General features: G+C 40.3%; 1 protein-coding gene across 1 annotated transcript; it reads right to left on the reverse strand.

Annotated features, from left to right (window-relative positions):
• Positions 1 to 17: 17 nt before the first annotated feature.
• uevld (UEV and lactate/malate dehyrogenase domains) lies at positions 18 to 18981 on the reverse strand. Its single transcript, XM_060915084.1, has 12 exons — positions 18823 to 18981; positions 18584 to 18668; positions 18376 to 18441; positions 18134 to 18297; positions 16448 to 16589; positions 15714 to 15805; positions 15451 to 15556; positions 12736 to 12906; positions 5419 to 5592; positions 5180 to 5261; positions 3874 to 3997; positions 18 to 1084 (listed from the first exon to the last, which is right to left on the reverse strand). The coding sequence occupies exons 1-12, from the start codon at positions 18862 to 18864 to the stop codon at positions 920 to 922; spliced, it is 1413 nt and encodes a 470-aa protein (XP_060771067.1). The 5' UTR covers positions 18865 to 18981; the 3' UTR covers positions 18 to 919.
• Between the last annotated feature and the right edge of the window lie 815 nt (positions 18982 to 19796).

Consider the following 19796-nt stretch of genomic DNA (forward strand, 5'->3'; position numbering starts at 1 on the left):
AAACTAACCCCGAGACATTTTACACTGAAAGCATTTATTAGACATTGATATGTTACTGCTTTGGCAGATCATTATTAGTAGTGTGCAATCATTGCTGCTGTGCAAGTTATTTCTAAAGCAAAACAAGATGCTGGTATAATGCATTACATCAACACACAAAGAGACACTTCAACTCTTAAAGTGCAACATAGTGCAGTCTTAATCAGAATTTCAAAAACATATTTACCCTACACCAGCTTGCTTTTAATACAAGTCATGTGACAGACTGTCTTTAGACAAAGTAAACTAAATTATATCTGTACATGAAAAAGTAAAAATAGACATTTCATTGGTTCGGAGTACTCTGGTAAAATTCAATCACAGTATAATATGGGTCATAACATTGTTCTTGTTCCATAAATAAATCACCTCAGTAATAGTAAGAAAACAAAAACTACCATGTAAGTGCAAAGTACAGGAACAACGCAGAGTATCAAGATATCTTCTGGGTGCTACTGCAATCGTTACTTAAAATCTTCTCCACATGAACCTTTACTACACGTGCACATGAAGGCTGTTCGTTAGAAATTGAATCTGTTTTTCAGATGTAATATTTTTATTGAGAAAAGAAGAGTAAAAGAAATATGCTCAGGTAATAAAATGTATCCTATGCTAAAATTAAATTTTGTTAAGATGTGTGTGGTACAAAACGTGAGAACAGGGCATGTCACTCCTCGGCTGCATTCAGGGTCTTTACGTTTTATAGGGGTCTTTACGTTTTATGGACATCTGCGTTTCTTGAATTCAAATATTTGTTAAAAGGCACCAATCAGTCTGAAGAATACAGATGTGGAGGAGGTATGTTTTGTAACCGGATTTGCTGTTACTGTAACCGTGCGGGCTTTGAAAGTCTTTGCTGGGATCTGAGAGGGTTTAGGAACTAAATCCTCAGCTGTGTGAGGAGGTTGCTGAGAGACAAGATGCTCTCCTTCAGCTTCGCGTCATCTTCTGAGCTGAGGGCCACGCCTGCCAGACGAGTGGAGCCATTCAGTCCTAACATACAGGGCAAGCTGAGGAACACCTCGGAGCCGATACCTCCCCATCCCTGAAAACGAACACACAGAGTTTCAAGACAGCCAGGGGTGTGAGAGCAAATGCTGTTGGGATTGTTATACAGTACCAGTCAAAAGTTTGGACACACCTAATTCAACATTTTTTTTCTTCTTTTTATTAATTAAGTCACTTCATGTCAAAGTAATGATAGAGGTAATTTCTATTTACTTAGGTGAGCGGTTCTTGACATATGGATTACTACAGTTGTGGAATAGGGCTATTTATTGTATTTGTTATTTACTGTTCAATCTCAAATGCATTAAGAAGGCAAGAAATTGCACTAATTCACTTTTGACGAGGCTCATCTGTTAATTGAAAAGCATTCCAGGTGACTACCTCATGAAGCTGGTTAAGATAATGCCAATAGTGTAGCAAAGCGGCATCAAGGTAAACACTGGCTACTTTGAAGAATCTAAAATATGAAACATTGAGGGGTTTTTTAAACCACATAATTCCATCCATGTTCTATATGTTACTTCATAGTTTTGATCAATGTGGAAAATAGTCAAAATACAGAAAAACCTATGAATGAGTAGGGGTGTACAAACTTTTGACCAGTACTGTAAATTAGTGTTTAATATCCAAAGGTTGGTTGGTTTGTTTCTCCAGTTTAATCATTGCCAATTCCCATCCACTATAGAGCTCTACCACACAACAGCTACCAACCAGGCAAGGGCTATCAGCAAGGGCTATCACATGCTTCCTCCAAGGCACTAGCCAAGAGCATGCACCATCAGGGGCAACGTAACCCACTTGAAAGAAAGCGATATCCACCTGCTTCTGCTCTCAGATGCCCATGATTGGCTAGCATTACTGTACTTAACAGGGAAGAACGAGTACCATCCCTCCCTCCCCAATTTTGCTCTCTTGAGCATTTTTCTGTGGCTAAATCTCAAATGGTGTACTATGTCAGTATCCCATGTACTGAGGAAACACAGTGGATAGGAAGCCATCAGGGCTTTCGCTGAGTAGTGTCAGAGGGGTCTTGTAGTATACATTCACACACACACAAAAGTATATTCCTGTGATGCCACATTTTAAAGGTCCCATGGCATGAAATTTTCACTTTCAGAGTTTTTTTAACGTTAAAATGAGTTCCTCTGACCTTCTTACGTCACCCCAGTGGCTAGAAATTTCATAATGTGTAAACCAAACTATGCCCAACATTTGAGAATGGCGCGTCAAAACGGCGCGTTGATAAACTCTTCCCTTTACTACGTCAGCAAGGGAGATGATCCCCACGCCCCCCCTCTGGATTCCCACCCACTGTATGGATTGCCCACCCAGTTGTAGTGAGGAGACCATAGAGGACACAACAACATGGCATCACCTAAGCGAGCGAAACATGGAAGTTGCGCTGTACATGGATGTGACAACACAGAAAAGAGTCTGTTTTTACTGCCGACGGGAGAGCCCCTGAAGATGCAGTGGCTTAATTTTATTTACTCCAATAATACGCCGTCGAGTCTACCTAAGACGGTGTATGTTTGTCGGAAGCATTTTCCTGAGGAATGTTTCCACAACTTGGGACAGTACAGGGCAGGTTTTGCACATCAACTGTCACTGAAGCCTGGGTCCGTACCAAGCATCCCTGCCGCATCAGCAACAAACAGCGAACAAGTAAGTGTATAACTGGTATTTGCCGTGTTTTAAAATCGGTGCGTTAGCCTAGCAATGGCTACATTAGCTGTGCAGCTAGCCGCTTCCTGCAGTTAGCCAGGTACTCTGCGCTACAAAACGAAAAAGCATGCAGCATGCTCTGTTAAACTGAGTTTAGTCTGGAAATTGACTGTAACTTATGAGCTTATGTTTGACTATTGCTCCGCAATGCATGTCTTCTGTTGGATAAGCGATATGTTGCTGTAGTTGCTGCTTCTATCCTCTTTGGTTATGGAGTGCGTGTTCAAGCCTAGGGTATTATACGTTCGTAAACTACCACTCCGAACACTCTCACTCTCTGTTCTCTGTGTCACGTTGAGTTTACGAAAGGAGTCCGAGGGAGAACGGGGTTTTGTCTTAGCAGCGTGGCTACAGGCGCTGATAGCAGCATGTGTGCGCGCAGCTTGGTCAAGCCCCTCCCCCCATGGCCCGCCCCCTCCCTCTACCCTTCCCCGCCTCCTGCTTCTCATTAGCAAAACGACGCACTGGGAAAAGCGCTGAAATGGGGCTTTCTCCCAGGAGGCTATATCTACGTGCCGAGGGTTCATTTCGAGAAAGGCTGCGGATATAACATCCGGAAACCTCCACGAGTCCGTTTAAAGCATCAACAAACCACCATGCCATGGGACCTTTAACTTGGATCACAAAAAAACTGGAAAATCTTGCTAAAAATATCAGAATTTTGTTGATAAAACAAAACCAAATTGAATTAAATTGCCATGTTTCTGCATAACAAAGCAATTTTCTCATGTGGTTTGTCACAGAAAAGCACAGTGCAGAGCTACTGCTAATGTTCATGATGTCTGAGGCAGTTTAAAAAAAAGGAAAAAAAAGCTCATTAACACACTCGTATGCATTCTAATGTTAATAAATTTTAAGCCATTAAACCTCAAATGAATATCAATTTAATAGCCCTAAATAAAAATTACAGTGTAGTGATTTTACTGGGGATAATTTTAACATGAACTAGGAGTCAAGCATATTTCTTGGAATCAGATTGTTTAATACTCAACGCAGCAACCGACCGAGTGGTTAACAGATAAACTAATTTGGAAGAAAAGTGACACTGCTCCAAGTGTGTTCATGTGCTCAATCAGATCGACACACACTAAAGAGACTAACCTGAGCCAGAGTAGTGATGGAGTGTGTTTTTTGCTGGTCTGTAAGAATGGAGTGCGTGATGTCAGCGATGGACAGCCCCACTGACCATGACCTCTGACCTCTTCCCTTCAACATCTCAAATGCCCTGCATGATGTCAACGATGCAGAATAAACACAACACCAGATCGCATTATGCAAACAAAACACAGGACAGATTTGATTTATTACTATTCTTTATCCCACGGTGCTGTTGAATTCTCATTTCTGATTTGTTCAAAAGTACTGACTAGTCTTCTATAATAGCAGCTCTGGCTGTTAGTTCAAATCACAGCTTTATATTAATGTGCTCGTTATTAATTCTATAGTAACAGCTCAGTCACAGGGACTTGTATAGTATATATAAACAGATTTATAAAAAAAAAAAAAAAAAACACATGAAAAATTGTTGATAGGGTGAAATTATATGGAAGGAGTCTCCAGTGTTGGTGCTCTGTTACAGAGCTAAAGCTGTTCCTTCAAGTTTCACACAAACGACGTCAGGACAAAGTTGTTAAACGAGACCATCAGTTCACTCCGGCCCCGTCTAGTCTAGAAGGAACAATCTAAAGTGGGCCACCTTACACAATAAACATTGCAAGCTATATACACTATATATAGAAGCGATATACACCCTAGGAATATGGACCTATTTGCCAGAAAGAATCCAAAACGGCGAGGAATTGACCAAGAAGAAGCGATTTTTTTAAACTACTCATTAAGGATTAATTAGTCTGTAACTTCATTAATAATTGTAATTAAGCAAATCTGGGTAGAAGTTATATGCACCCTACCTTCATACCAGAAAGAATCAATATCGATGAAGAATTGAAAAGCGATAGGGCTTAATTACTCCATATCTTCATTATTAATTGCAAATTTGGGTAGAAGCTATACGCACCCCAGGCCGACCTACCTTCCTGCCAAAAAGAATAAAAATCTGTGAAGAACTGAGAGAGAGAAGAAGCGATTTTCATGGACTGTGGATGACAATGGACGGACAACACATGATGGCATAAGCTCATCGCCTGTTGGCCAGATGAGCTAATGATTCTCATTTTTTCATCTTTTTGCCTTACTAATTTCAAGAGGGAAATAATTTCATTGATTATTTAGTATTAAAAAAAAAAAAAAAAAAAAACCACCAGCCTGTGTTTATTCCTTACATCATCACCATGGTATTGGTGGCGATGTTTACCATGGTATTGCAGGATTTCAAACTAATTAAAAATAAATTAATTAAAATAAATAAGTAATGATAATAGTGTAACACCATAGTCCACACTTTTACCTGTCTATCAGTGGTCTTGTGGAGTTGGACACCGGGACCAAGACTTGGTGCTTGTCCCCACCTACATTAGCCCAAACAGCAACTAAGAGAGAATCATAGCATCATTAGCATTGTGTCAACAATCAAACACAGGAAGTGTGACTCTACATTCACCATCAATACCTCCTTTTAAAAGTATGATCATCATTACAAACAATCTGCATCATCCAAAATGATAGAAAAAGTCCAGATGAGCTCACCCTTCTTGTCAGATAGCTCTCCTATGACCCAGGCTTTTTTGTTCGTGCTGTTGGCCAGTAATGCAACGTTGAGGATGTACGAGAATCTCTCTGACTCCAGGTTACAGCCTACACCGATCACGTGAGTAGGTGGCATGCAACTCTGTTTCCATGCCACATGGGTCATTATCTCCACTAAGAACAAGAACGGTTCCAGATCACATACACAGAGAAACATACAGAGAAACACAACTCAGAGCTGTAGTGTTACATTAGTAAGACAAAGTCTTGAAGGAATTTCAGGACCTATTTACAGTCATATAAACAAACATTATTCAGAAATAAACATTATTTCACAAAGAAAGAAAACAACAATACTGCAATATTGTCATGACAAATCAGGTTAGGGTTTTTTTTCCTCCCAAGCTTCTGTATGTATTTTCATGGCCCAGAAATAATCTCCATCCCGAACCTAAACTGAGATGCTCAGCCCCAACTCTATTGCCATAAAAAGGCAGCTCACAAGGTAATAACAGAAGCAGTGGAGTTACCTGGAGGGAACAGAAAGCTTGTCAGTGACAGAATTTGCATACTCATACCAAACCCCTCCCAAAAGAAGTATGCAGTCATTGCAGTCATTTAACAGACACATTCTCAGTACAATAAAAATATGCATCGTTATCTATAGTGTAAAAAAAAAAAAAAGCCAAGCCTTTTCTGTCAGTTAACCACAAATGTAAGCACCTGGAGTTTGTGAAACGCTGCTACAACTTTGACTGGAACCGTGTTCTCTGGTCTGATGTAACAAAAATGAAGCTTTTTGGTAATAAACACTCAAGGTGGGTTTGGTGTATAAAAAAAGATGACTATAATGAAAAGAACCTGATCTCAATTGTAAAATATGGTGGAAGTTCTGTGATGTTTTGGGGCTGTTTTTCCTCCAAGGGACCTGGAAACCATGTTAGACTGCATGGCATCATGAACTCCATGAAATTCCAGGACATTTTAAATCAAAATCTGGCTGCCTCTGCCAGGAAACTAAAACTGGGTCGTCACTGGATCTTCCAGCAGGACAATGATCTGAAGCATATATTCAAATCAACACAAAAATGGTTATCTGAGCACAGAATCAAGCTTCTGCCCTGGCCATCTCAGTCCCCTGCAGGCATGCAAACTGGTCAGGGGTGAAAAAGGTGAGAAGGATGCACGGGGACACGGCACGCGCGCAAAAGTACATTTCGTAGTCTACGTTACAAAAATACGTATTACAGACATGTATATATACTGAATTTAATCACAGTTTGATGACAAATAGTATGTACACACTACAAAAGGGCACAGACTGCCATTTACAAACTCATACAGATAAACTTAATCTCATGCCTTTATTGTTCACGAAGAACACACATTCTCAGATGAGGTCTATACCGTTTCTGGACAGTTTTATACTGTATATGCAAAAGAACAGACACTAAAAAACAACAATAACAACACTGCTTCAAGTTCAGCATGATTTAAACCATTTACACCAGTGTCACATTTTATAGTTTTTTTTCCTCACGCTTTGTAAAGGCTCACCAGTGAGCATAACATGAACTTGTCATGCCTACAACAGCTGAATGCGGCGATTTCCATGTTGCTCAGCAAAACGCTTCACAAATTTATCAAGATCTAATGCTTTTGTGCGCTTTGATTCAATGCTGAGTACAGCCAAACTTGATAGTCTCTTTTCTGTCATAGTCGACCGCAAATAAGTCTTTATGAGCCTGAGAGATGAAAAACTTCGTTCACAGGATGCTCACAGGCAAGACAACCGCTATTTTACACAACCTGAACAACTAAAAAAAAAAAAATCATCATCATCTTGGTATGGGTCCAAAAACAGTGAACTCCATGAGAGTGGTAGGACTCTCCTGTTCCCCCTTTTTTCTGTCTAGTACTCTCCTCGTCTGATGTAACTCATGTTTAAGATCCTCAATATTTGAATCATAAGCTTCAGCCAATAGCAATGTTTTCCTTGACAGACGGTGAATCAATATTAACTTTTGTGGCCGACTTTACACAAAACTAATGTCAGACCTAGCTAACATTAGGCCAAAAAAAAAAAAAAAAGTGTGTTTCAGGTAACATGAAATACTAAAATAAGGTCGGTAGGTAGGAAATTTTTTTTTCTTAATTTGTTTTATTTTGTTCGAAAAAATTAACACAAGTAAACATCTTACAAAATAGTATTTTGGCACAGAATCCTTTATACCACACATCATAATAAAATAAGTGTTTTAAATCTTTAAACGAATAAAAAAAATATCGCAAGAGTTCGAGTTATGATCTGCGGAAGCGTATTGCTGCCACACTCAAAAAAAAAAAAAAAATTGGCTTAGACTCAAGTAATTACGTGAAAAGATATTGTTAACAGAGTTATCACGTTTTTACAATATATTTATCATGTAATAACATATCACGTAATTTCATGATATTTTCATGTGATAATGTGAAAACACCTTATCAAGAAATAACGTGAAAATATGGTTTAACGTCCTAGGCTAGGCTACTTCCATTAAAAGCAGACGGCCTCGCCTAGCCTACTGTAGAACTTGGGTCGAGCAAAAACACGGAGCAAAAACATGGCTGAATCCTGAATGACTCCTATTTGTATAAATAGGGGACTACATAGGCGGCAAAATGTAGTGTTTTTCCCTGCCATGGAAGTGCACTTGTATACTGAAGAGGAAGCAATTTGCATTACAGCCAGGAGGGCTGATAGAAGTGGCAAAACATTTTACTTTTTATCGTTTCTTTCACAACTTGAATGCGTTGAAACAAAAAATTATGACAAACTAACGCCACTTACACTAAAATATCGAGGGAAATTTGTAATAAAAACTTTACGGTCGGCAATTTCGACGCTGAAATTCTCGATCGGTCGGGTTACCGGAAACACACTTTTTTTTTTGCCTTACATGTATAGTTAGCTAAATAACCTTCTCCAACCTGATTTTTATCCTCTCAAAATCAGCATCGCAACTATGCTAGCACTGTTCATTCATTATAATTTCATTTTTTGATAGATAGTTAATCAGCTTTTACCCCTTTCCTCCCGTGTCTCCTTTCCTCGCGACTCCTGGCTCCCTCGCTTCGCGCCTCTCAATTTTCCAAAACAACCAATCTCTGGCGTTATCTCGTGCTGCATTCGCCGCAGTCGGACATTGGAAATTCGCGCACGTAAATGTCAAATTGGCCGTAATTTTTCTTTGAATTCGTCGCTGCCAACTGGGGTAGCAGCAGGGGTGGCAAGGCTTTCTTTTAGAGTGGCATATGCCACCCCGGTAGATCCGCCCATGGTTATTCACCCCCGAGCGCGCTGGAAACTGTTCCATTGGTATTCAGATTCAGTCGCGAGATGAGGTTGCCAGATCTCTCTATAAAAAGGTGACTTTGCGGTCTGAATCTGTGGAATATTCGTAAGCGAGGACTGGCAACCAGCAGTGGGTTGTGCACCAGCTGATCAGAACTCCAATGGAAAAGAAGCGTGTTAGTAACTGTTTATCTTGATTGGCTGTAACCTTGTAAGTGAAATGTTTGGCAACAATAGCGTTGTAGCCTGCCTACCCCCCCCCCCAAAAAAACTCTTCGGATCTACACGATTCACACAAGTGACCTATTTTGGGACCAAAACGGCGAATTTCGCCGAAAGGTGAGGATTTTGCATGTGTGCCCTGACCCGAACCCCATTGAAAACCTGTGAGGTGAGCTGAAGACGAGGGTGCACAAGAGAGGGCCTCGGACCCTGGATGATCTGGAGAGATTGTGTAAAGAGGAATGGTCTCAGATGCCCTGTTCCGTATCTCCAACCTTATTAAATGTTATAGGAGAGGCTCTGTGCCGTTTTACTGGCAAAGGGACAGTGTACAAAGTGTTAATTACAGGGGTGCCAATAATAGTGGCATATGTTTTTGTTGAACATAATTATTTCTTGATAGATTTGTTTTTCTCTGAATACATTTATTTCAATTAAAAGTTGGATTTTTCTCATTTTTTTCAGCGTGAGATGAAGTGACTTCACCAAAAGGTGAATTTTTTTTCTAGCCCTTTTTACTAATCTTTACAAGCAGTGACAGTCATGGAGGGTACTGTACTACTCCAGGTACACACCCAGAGCCATCACTGTGATGTACTGTATCACACAATTTCCACCACACCTTTTCATTATTCAAATTATTTGCCTTCAACCACCAAATGTTAAATTTTGGATCATAATAATCATTAAAATAGTGTTCAGAAACCTGTATTGTGATCAGCTTCAGCAATCAGAAATCAAGTTATATATTACACACACACACACACACACACACACACACACACACACACACACCTCAAACAATCAGAATATTGTGAAAAAGTTCAATATTTTCCATCATTTAAGAAAGTGGAAATTTAATATATTTGAGACTCATTACATGTAAACTAAAATGTTTCAAGCATTTTTCTATTTTAATTTTGATCATTATGGCCTACAGCGAAGAAAAAAAAAAAAACCCGCACATTACAAAATATTAGAATATTTCATTTTGAGTAAAACAGTATAAATACCATGTATCTCTCGATCTAATTCAGAGGCCATTGCTGAAAAGGCTGGCTGGAAAAGGTGCACAAGAAACAGGGATGGCCACAGTCTTGAGAGGATTGTCAAGAAAAGCTGATTCACAAACTTGGGAGAGCTTCACAAGGAGTGGACTGAGGTTGATGTCAGTGCATCAAGAGCCACCACACACAGATGACTTCAGGAAAGGGGCTACAACTGTCGCATTCATAATATAAAGCCACTCCTGAACCAGAGACAACATCAGAAGTGTCTTACCTGCGCTATGGAGAGAAAGAACTAGACTGTTGCTTAGTGATCCAAAGTTCTCTTTTCAGTTGAAAGTAAATTTTGCATTTAATTTGGAAATCAAGGTCCTAGAGTCTGGAGGAAGAATGGAGAACACAGAATCCAAGGGGTTTGAAGTCCAGTGCGAAGTTTCCACAGTCTGTGATGATTTGGGGTGCCATGCCATCTGCTGGTGTTGGTCCACTGTGTTTTATCAAGTCCAAAATCAACGCAGTCATCTACCAGGAGATTTTAGAGCACTTCATGCTGCCATCTGCTGACAAGCTTTATGGAGATGCTGATTTCCTTTTCCAGCAGGACTTAGCACCTGCCCACAGTGCCAAAACTACTACCAAATGATTTGCTGACCATGATATTCTAATTGTTTCAGAGGCACTAGCATAGCATAAATTTGCAGTGGATTTCCCAGTTTTTTTTCCTTTTTTTGCAACAACTAAATGCTACTGAACATCTTTATATTATTGTTCATATTTGACTGGATTTTCTCTTAAATATCTGGTTTATCAATGTTTATGTATCTGGGGAAACCCATGAGGATGTTGTAGCTCAATTCTGGCATACGATCCAAAAAAAAAAAATCTGGTTTGACCAAATATGAGTTTTTCTGACAATAAAAAAAAGAGTGTATGTTGACATCTGTAGTTACAGATATTTTACTAAAACAACATGCTAATGTGTTTATTTAAGACACTTTCTAACCTTGCCTTGGCTGTCTGCCTGCAAACATCATGTTGGATAAGTAACCAGTTTAACAAACAGTGTCAGAAAAACGGTCAGTCTGTCTAAAGACGTCAAAAACCTTGCGTGATTCCCTCACACAGTGAATGTCAGGCTTTTTCAAGTTGTGTGAAATGGGAATAAGGCTAAATCAATTATTGTGGAATCAGATACCTGCTTCCAGAAAGGCTCTTGTATCATATCATAATCATCAAAACAGAGAAGAGCACTTACACATTCTGTATATATGACAAAGTTGTAAAATTTTTAAATAGGCTTTTAAGAAAATTAACAACAATAATTTAACTGACTGAATTAAATTTTTTTATATTAGATTAAAAAAAAAAAAAAAGATAAATCACCAAGATCAATGGACTTAAGCGATGACGAAGCTTATTTAAATGCTGCTCGTGACTTTTACCTCAGGTGATGAGACAAAGACGTTACTGGTAATCAAACTGATTAGCAGGTTCCCCTATGTAGACCTAGAAATCTTTTAAAATTGACAATATGTTATTAGTAAAATGGTAGGGTTACTTCTGGTTGAAATATGTGCTTAAGAAAAATAAAATCAGTGCAGGAAAGTCTGTAGAACTATATCAAAGTACAATACAGGGGCGTCACTAGGAATTAAGCTTTACTGGGGCACTGGCCCCCCGACACACACACAAAATGCCCCCCCGCACAGTGCACCTTAACGTTCCTGCCCCCAAACTATGCAAAGTGGATAATTCTCATGCTCTTGTGGATGAAGTTATGCGAGGAACAGGTCAACGAGACGGAAAACACATCCCAGTCCCTGAAAAATTTATTGTTGGCATTTGGGCTTTTAATGCATGCTGATGCTAAACGTGTCACCTCAACTCTCACGATTCACAAATTTAGCTGGTTAGTTATGGCTGACTAGCACATAGCCTACAACCTTAATCTTACCTCTCTCACCCTCCTCCTCACCTGTCACTGTTTCCCTGCCCCTGTCTCTGCTTTGTGAGAAGAATTGTCTGATATCCATCTGGAAAAGTAATTTAATATCGTTTAATTCGATGTAGTTTAATGGGTTTGTTAGAATATGGGTTGCTTAGTTTTGTTGCAAAAGCTTCGTGCTACCTTAACTCATCCAAAGAGTAGACTCATCTCTCCAGTAGGCTAAATGGACTCATGGCACACCGCACGCACGCTATGTTTACAGTGAGAATCTCCCAGACCAATCAGAAAATTAGTTAGAAAGAAGAGGCAATAGAAGTTTGAAACACACTCTGTCCTACAACTTATAGTAGATAAATGATCTGCCAAAGAAACTAGTTTGTTACGAAAATCTTTCAACATTTTTTTTACTGGGGCACAGCTGATTTTTACTGGGGCACATGCCCCAGTAAAAAAGGCCTAGTGACGCCCCTGGTACAATATGTCAAAGTTTGACCACAAGAGGGCTTTTCTCAGGCTGACACACACAAAGTTAATTTCTGGATGAGTTCCAAGCCACCGCCTCTGCCCATTTCTCACTCACCAGATGTACAGCATGTCTGCTGTACAGTCAGCAGTGCTTACTCATCAGACTGTCACTTCACTGAAACAGCTACATGGGACAGTGTGAGTCACACACCCAAAGGCTGCAGATTTTATGGTATTCCCCTGAGCCAAGCACGAAGCCTGGAATAGCCTAGGTGTTCTGTACCACAACATGTGAACAAAGAGCCAACACTGAAAACAGCGCTCAGTCATAGCACACTGACCGGGCTGAGACGCGATGAGCAGCACTGCACCAGGACTGAGGCGAGTCAGGCCTGGGATGATCTTCGCATACAGATCCACATTAGTCTGCAGCACACTCACAAATGATTGCTCATTATTCCAAGCATTTGCAGTAACCACCACCACCTTAGAACCAGCTGAGGCTGACAAATCTGCAAGGAAAAACAGACAGAGACACACACACACACACACACACACTCTCAGTGCCAAGCCTCAGTGAGCTAGAGATCCATTACACAATCCTGCAAAAGCATGTAAAGGCATGAGTCCTGTGTATGGCAATAGCTCGGGTATGCTACTGTTTTAGAAGAAAATCAATAGAGAAAATTTGAAATCATATATATAATAATGCATGTATGTGTCAATTATACATACAGTTGTGCTTGAAAGTTTGTGAGCCCTTAAGAATTGTCTATATTTCTGCATAAATATGACCTAAAACAACATCAGATTTTCACACAAAGTCCTAAAAGTAGATAAAGAGAACCCAGTTAAACAAATGAGACAAAAATATTATGCTTGGTCATTTATTTATTGAGGAAAATGATCCAATATTACATATCTGTGAGTGGCAAAAGTATGTGAACCTTTGCTTTCAGTATCTGGTGTGACCCCCTTGTGCAGCAATAACTGCAACTAAACGTTTCCGGTAACTGTTGATCAGTCCTGCACACCGGCTTGGAGGAATTTTAGCCCATTCCTCCGTACAGAACAGCTTCAACTCTGGGATGTTGGTGGGTTTCCTCGCATGAACTGCTCGCTTCAGGTCCTTCCACAACATTTCGATTGGATTAAGGTCAGGACTTTGACTTGGCCATTCCAAAACATTAACTTTTATTCTTCTTTAACCATTCTTTGGTAGAACGACTTGTGTGCTTAGGGTCGTTGTCTTGCTACATGATCCACCTTCTCTTGAGATTCAGTTCATGGACAGATGTCCTGATATTTTCCTTTAGAATTCGCTGGTATAATTCAGAATTCATTGTTCCATCAATGATGGCAAGCCGTCCTGGCCCAGATGCAGCAAAACAGGCCCAAACCATGATACTACCACCACCATGTTTCACAGATGGGATAAGGTTTTTATGCTGGAATGCAATGTTTTCCTTTCTCCAAACATAACGCTTCTCATTTAAACCAAAAAGTTCTATTTTGGTCTCATCCATTCACAAAACATTTTCCAGTAGCCTTCTGGCTTGTCCACGTGATCTTTAGCAAACTGCAGACGAGCAGCAATGTTCTTTTTGGAGAGCAGTGGCTTTCTCCTTGCAACCCTGCCATGCACACCATTGTTGTTCAGCGTTCTCCTGATGATGGACTCATGAACATTAACATTAGCCAATGTGAGAGAGGCCTTCAGTTGCTTAGAAGTTACCCTGGGGTCCTTTGTGACCTCGCCGACTATTACACGCCTTGCTCTTGGAGTAATCTTTGTTGGTCGACCACTCCTGGGGAGGGTAACAATGGTCTTGAATTTCCTCCATTTGTACACAATCTGTCTGACTGTGGATTGGTGGAGTCCAAACTCTTTACAGATGGTTTTGTAACCTTTTCCAGCCTGATGAGCATCAACAACGCTTTTTCTCAGGTCCTCAGAAATCTCCTTTGTTCGTGCCATGATACACTTCCACAAACATGTGTTGTGAAGATCAGACTTTGATAGATCCCTGTTCTTTAAATAAAACAGGGTGCCCACTCACACCTGATTGTCATCCCATTGATTGAAAACACCTGACTCTAATTTCACCTTCAAATTAACTGCTAATCTTAGAGGTTCACATACTTTTGCCACTCACAGATATATAATATTGGATCATTTTCCTCAATAAATAAATGATCAAGTATAATATTTTTGTCTCATTTGTTTAACTGGGTTCTCTTTATCTACTTTTAGGACTTGTGTGAAAATCTGATGTTGTTTTAGGTCATATTTATGCAGAAATATAGAAAATTCAAAAAGGTTCACAAACTTTCAAGCACCACTGTAAATATAGTATGCGAGAGTAAAATTAAAAAAATAAATAAATAAAATAATGGAGCTTAAAAGTAAATTCTACTGATTTGTTCAAAATAAATATCAAGATGCCCAAAATAAATTCAGAATAAATACTTTAGTGTCCTCTGAATAGCAGAGTATTGAAAATCTCAGCAAAACTTAAACAAAAGACTCCATTTTAGAGGAACTCTGAGAATTGTTAACACCAGCATTCAAGATGGACGAAATCACTGATGGAATGTTCAGCCCGTAGTGCGTCATGTAAATATGTGAATTCATGCGGTGCCACTGATACTAACTAGGGAAATACAGGTAGAGAAGAGAGTCACATGGACGGCGTTATGAATCATAAGTAGTAGGATGTAGGAGTAGCACTGGAACATCATTACTGATCACTACTAAAGTGTCTTTTCTATAGAAACTGCATGGTACTTTTACTGACAGTTGTTCCCCAAATCCACTGTAGAAAAAACAGTCTTCACTGTCTTTAATGATGGCTCAGCAGTTGCGAGTTGTAGCCCTGGTAATACTGTTAATCCCTTGAGCAAGCCATGCTTAAATCACGGCTCACCACGAGCTCTGAGCCCAGCTTCCTAAAACCTTATATTCTTCCTCAAAAGCAGCCTGATCACCACATGCAAAGAAATTAACAGTTCCATCCATCCATAGGGGTCATGTTAGGCACTGAATGAACATGTACCTTTTGACACTTCCACCTTTGGCAGGCTGAAAATCTCCAAGTCCATGGTGCCTCCTTTGGTTGAACTCTCTGGTATGTCGATTAAAACCAGTTTGTCCACAAAACCCTTTATAAATAGAGGAAGAGATATGAACAGATGGGGGGGGGGAATCTATCCATGAATGTTATTAAGGGATGAAAATAAGAGACTGGAAATCATTCATTAATGCTTTAAAAAAAATAATAATAAATGACCCAATTTGGGGAAAATTGGAGACATTTACTTTTGCCATTATACTCAACACAGCAGCCATCCCCAAGTCTCCTCCTCCAATGACAGAGACCTTATTTACACCCGGGTCAGACCGATTTCCACCTATAAAGACAGATGATTAAACTTAACCAATTATTATTAGGCTTTTTATAACAACTGAAAAAAGCAGGCTGACTGTAATCAGGTAATTTTGCATGATGAGTTAAAAAAAAAAAATCCACACACGATGGTACCTCACCAAGGTTGACTATTTTCCTAGAAGAGCACACCTTATTCCTCTTGTATCACAGCAATTTACCAACAGTTAGAATATATATTCATTAACAAACACCACATACTTTATAATCACTTATAAATTACATTTAATGTTGTGGAATATCCACTAAATAAGCTCCTTCCTGTTAGCTCTTATGTCATAGCAGCCCCAGCCTATTTAACCTATAAAGTCCAAGTTTAACCTCTGGTTGTTTTAAAAGCACAGACCCTGTAGTCTCCTTCTAAAAATGGTAAAATTAGCATCTCACAGAAAACGTCACCTTGTATAGAAATGATAACGTATTAAAAGGAGCACATTAATATAAACCTGCGATTAGAATTACAGCCAGCAAATGTTACAGAAAAATCAATCAACACCTTCTGACCTATCCGAATCAAGAATTCAACAGGGCTATGGTACAAACAGAAGAATCACACTGTAGGTTTTTACACCGAGTGTTAGAAAGGGAAAAAAAAAAAAAAAAGTACCTTCAGTCAAGTTTAAATGTGAAACGAGTGCAAGCAACTCATTGGGGTCTTTCTGATCTCCTGTAGACTTCATAGCCAGAGGAGGCTCCTCTTCAAACTTAGCAATCATCTCCTCCAGTAGCGCTATTACAGATGATTTGGGCTGAAGTTTCACGAGGATAATTATAAAAAATAAATAAATAAAAATAAAATAAAAAAATACTTGTCACTGATTTAGTCATGGTAAATGTAGTGAACAGAAGAAAACTAATTTCTGAGGTTAAATGTATGGGCATGTATATTAAAACATTTTCTACTGAGTTTTAATTGAAAAGCAACATACAAAAGTAATTTTTTCAGTCATATATAGAGAACATATTAATAAAAAAAAAGTTAATGTACTTTTACACTAGATACACTACACGGCCAAAAGTTTGTGGACACCTGACCATCACACCCGTATGTGGTTCTTCCCTAAACAACTGCCACAAACTTTGAACCACACTTTAGGTTCATACCTATATATAAGTATTTGTATAGGATGTTTTTGTATGCTGTAGCATTCTAGTTTCCCTTCATTGGAAGTAAAGGACACAATGCCCCTGTGCACAAAGCAAGGGCCATGAAGATATGGTGTGCCAGGTTTGGTGTAGAAGAACTTGAGTGACCTGCACAGAGCCCTGATCTCAACCCCACTGAACACGTTTTGTGGTGAACTGGAATATTGTCTCCACCTCAGGCCTCCTCACCCAACATCAGTGCCTGACCTCACTAATGCTCTTGTCGCTGAATGGAAACAAATCCCCACAGCCATGCTCCAAAATCAATTAAAAAGGCTTCCCATAATAATGGAGATTATTATAACAGAAAAAGGGGACAAGGGATGTTCAATCTGGACATACGAGTGTAATTAGACAGGTGTCCACATACTTTTAAAAATATAGTGCTTAGCTGAAGGCTTAATTAGTGTAAATTTCCTTCTGAGAATCATGTTTTGTGCATGTGTTAATTTGACTGAATTCAGATGACCCTTGTTTAACTCAGTTACATAACCTCTGGGGGGCACAGTGGTGTAGTGGTTAGCGCTGTCGCCTCACAGCAAGAAGGTCCGGGTTCGAACCCCGTGGCCAGCGAGGGCCTTTCTGTGCGGAGTTTGCATGTTCTCCCCGTGTCCGCGTGGGTTTCCTCCGGGTGCTCCGGTTTCCCCCACAGTCCAAAGACATGCAGGTTAGGTTAACTGGCGACTCTAAATTGAGCGTAGGTGTGAATGTGAGTGTGAATGGTTGTCTGTGTCTATGTGTCAGCCCTGTGATGACCTGGCGACTTGTCCAGGGTGTACCCCGCCTTTCGCCCGTAGTCAGCTGGGATAGGCTCCAGCTTGCCTGCGACCCTGTAGAACAGGATAAAGCGGCTAGAGATAATGAGATGAGATGAGACATAACCTCTAGGCCTTTCTGTGTGGAGTTTGCATGTTCTCCCCGTGTCTGTGTGGGTTTCCTCCCACACAGGCTACTTGGTGGCTCTAAATTGACCGTGAGTGTGAATGGTTGTTTGTGTGTATCAGCCCTGTGATGAGCTAGCGACTTGTCCAGGACATACCCTGCCTCTCGCCCATGGTCAGCTGGGATAGGCTCTAGCTTGCCCTGCGACCCCACATGGGATAAGCGGTTACAGATAAAAAAACATAACCTCTGTAAAGTTCCCTACATGGTCCCAGTTGTGCAGAGCAGGCAGGTGGATTCGGCCCTTGGCATCCACATGTTTGCCCTCCCTAATCATCATGCTGGCTGTGGGGCGAAGAAAGCAGATAGGTGGCGTGAAGGGGAACGAATCCAACAGCCACAACTGGACGGGTATGTTGTAAGACCGACCTGAGGAAGATATCAGAATTACAAATGGACCAGGCATTACTCCAGCCTCTTGAGGCATTTTAATATGTTGTTTCTCACCTTGGTATCTGACAGGGATGTTTCCCAGCACCTTCAGGAGGTCCTTCTGAGAACTGTCAGTAAATACTTTAAAGTAATAGAAAGGAGAATCAGTTAAAAACCTGAACACTGTTCTCAGGTACAGGTAAAGGACTCGTAGAGTCTGACTTGGACCCAAATAAAAGTCGAAAAAAAAACCATCCTGTGGGTGTGGAAATGAGTTACTCACTGTAAGTACCGGCCACTGTTTTCATGTCTGGGTAATTGCCATGAATTTTCTGTATTTCCTCAACGGCAACATCGTGAAACTTATACTGTGAAAAAGAATCAGAGATTTTACAAACATCAGGCTGACATTTCACTCAGAGATCAGGTCAGACCAGTTACTCTGAGTCACCTGACTGCTCACAAATCCCATATCGTCCCACATTTTACCCCGAAACTCCGAAAACAAAGTTTAAAACCCACCTTAGAGAGAATCCTTTTAACAGATTCGTTATTTAGATCCATCGTTCCTTAAAACTTTAAGAGCTAGAACTTCTTGGTTTGCTTGTTTTTCCCCCAAGCTGCCACCTTCTTTCAGCAAATTCACAACAGTAAGCAGACACTTCCGCATACACGCAAGAGCCAATCAGCGCAGAGCTACGGCAAGCCGAAGGGACCAAATCTGTGCAGCGATTCTATCTGTCGTTATTCAAAATAATAAAAGCGATTACACAGAGCGATGTAGGCAGGGAGCATGTGTAACCTACTTTGCAAAATTTGCCAAGTCTGGTTTTTCAGTATCAACCCTTTATTTACATCCCAAACAAATTATTTTTACTTGTTGTAATCCCAGCAATCACCATTTTCACCAAAAAAAACAGAAATGCTAAATATCGCATGTAAAAATGTTAAAACCCCCAAGCATATACTATCACTTAAGTCCATTATAACATCAGTATTTAAAAAAATAAAATTTACCCATTTACTAACTTTATGTGAATAGAAATAATATATTTACTTGATATTATCAAGGGGGCGGCACGGTGGTGTAGTGGTTAGCGCTGTCGCCTCACAGCAAGAAAGTCCGGGTTCGAGCCCCGGGGCCGGCGAGGGCCCTTCTGTGTGGAGTTTGCATGTTCTCCCCGTGTCCGCGTGGGTTTCCTCCGGGTGCTCCGGTTTCCCCCACAGTCCAAAGACATGCAGGTTAGGTTAACTGGTGACTCTAAATTGACCGTAGGTGTGAATGTGAGTGTGAATGGTTGTCTGTGTCTATGTGTCAGCCCTGTGATGACCTGGCGACTTGTCCTGGGTGTACCCCGCCTTTCACCCGTAGTCAGCTGGGATAGGCTCCAGCTTGCCTGCGACCCTGTAGAAGGATAAAGCGGCTAGAGATAATGTGATGTGTGAATGTGTGAAAATTTTCCCATTAACTAACTTTATGTGAATAGAAATAATAT

This window comes from Neoarius graeffei, chromosome 2 (assembly GCF_027579695.1).
Source record: "Neoarius graeffei isolate fNeoGra1 chromosome 2, fNeoGra1.pri, whole genome shotgun sequence".
Classification (NCBI taxonomy): Eukaryota; Metazoa; Chordata; class Actinopteri; order Siluriformes; family Ariidae; genus Neoarius; species Neoarius graeffei.

Bases quoted from the DNA above. Each gene is read 5' to 3' on its own strand.
- uevld (XM_060915084.1), bottom strand. From the start codon at position 18,864: ATGGATCTAAATAACGAATCTGTTAAAAGGATTCTCTCTAAG. The intron at 18,442-18,583 runs GTGAGTAACTCA...ATTACTTTAAAG, and splicing joins AACAGTGGCCGGTACTTACA to TATTTACTGACAGTTCTCAG. The intron at 1,085-3,873 runs GTTAGTCTCTTT...GTTCGTTTTCAG, and splicing joins CCATCACTACTCTGGCTCAG to GGATGGGGAGGTATCGGCTC.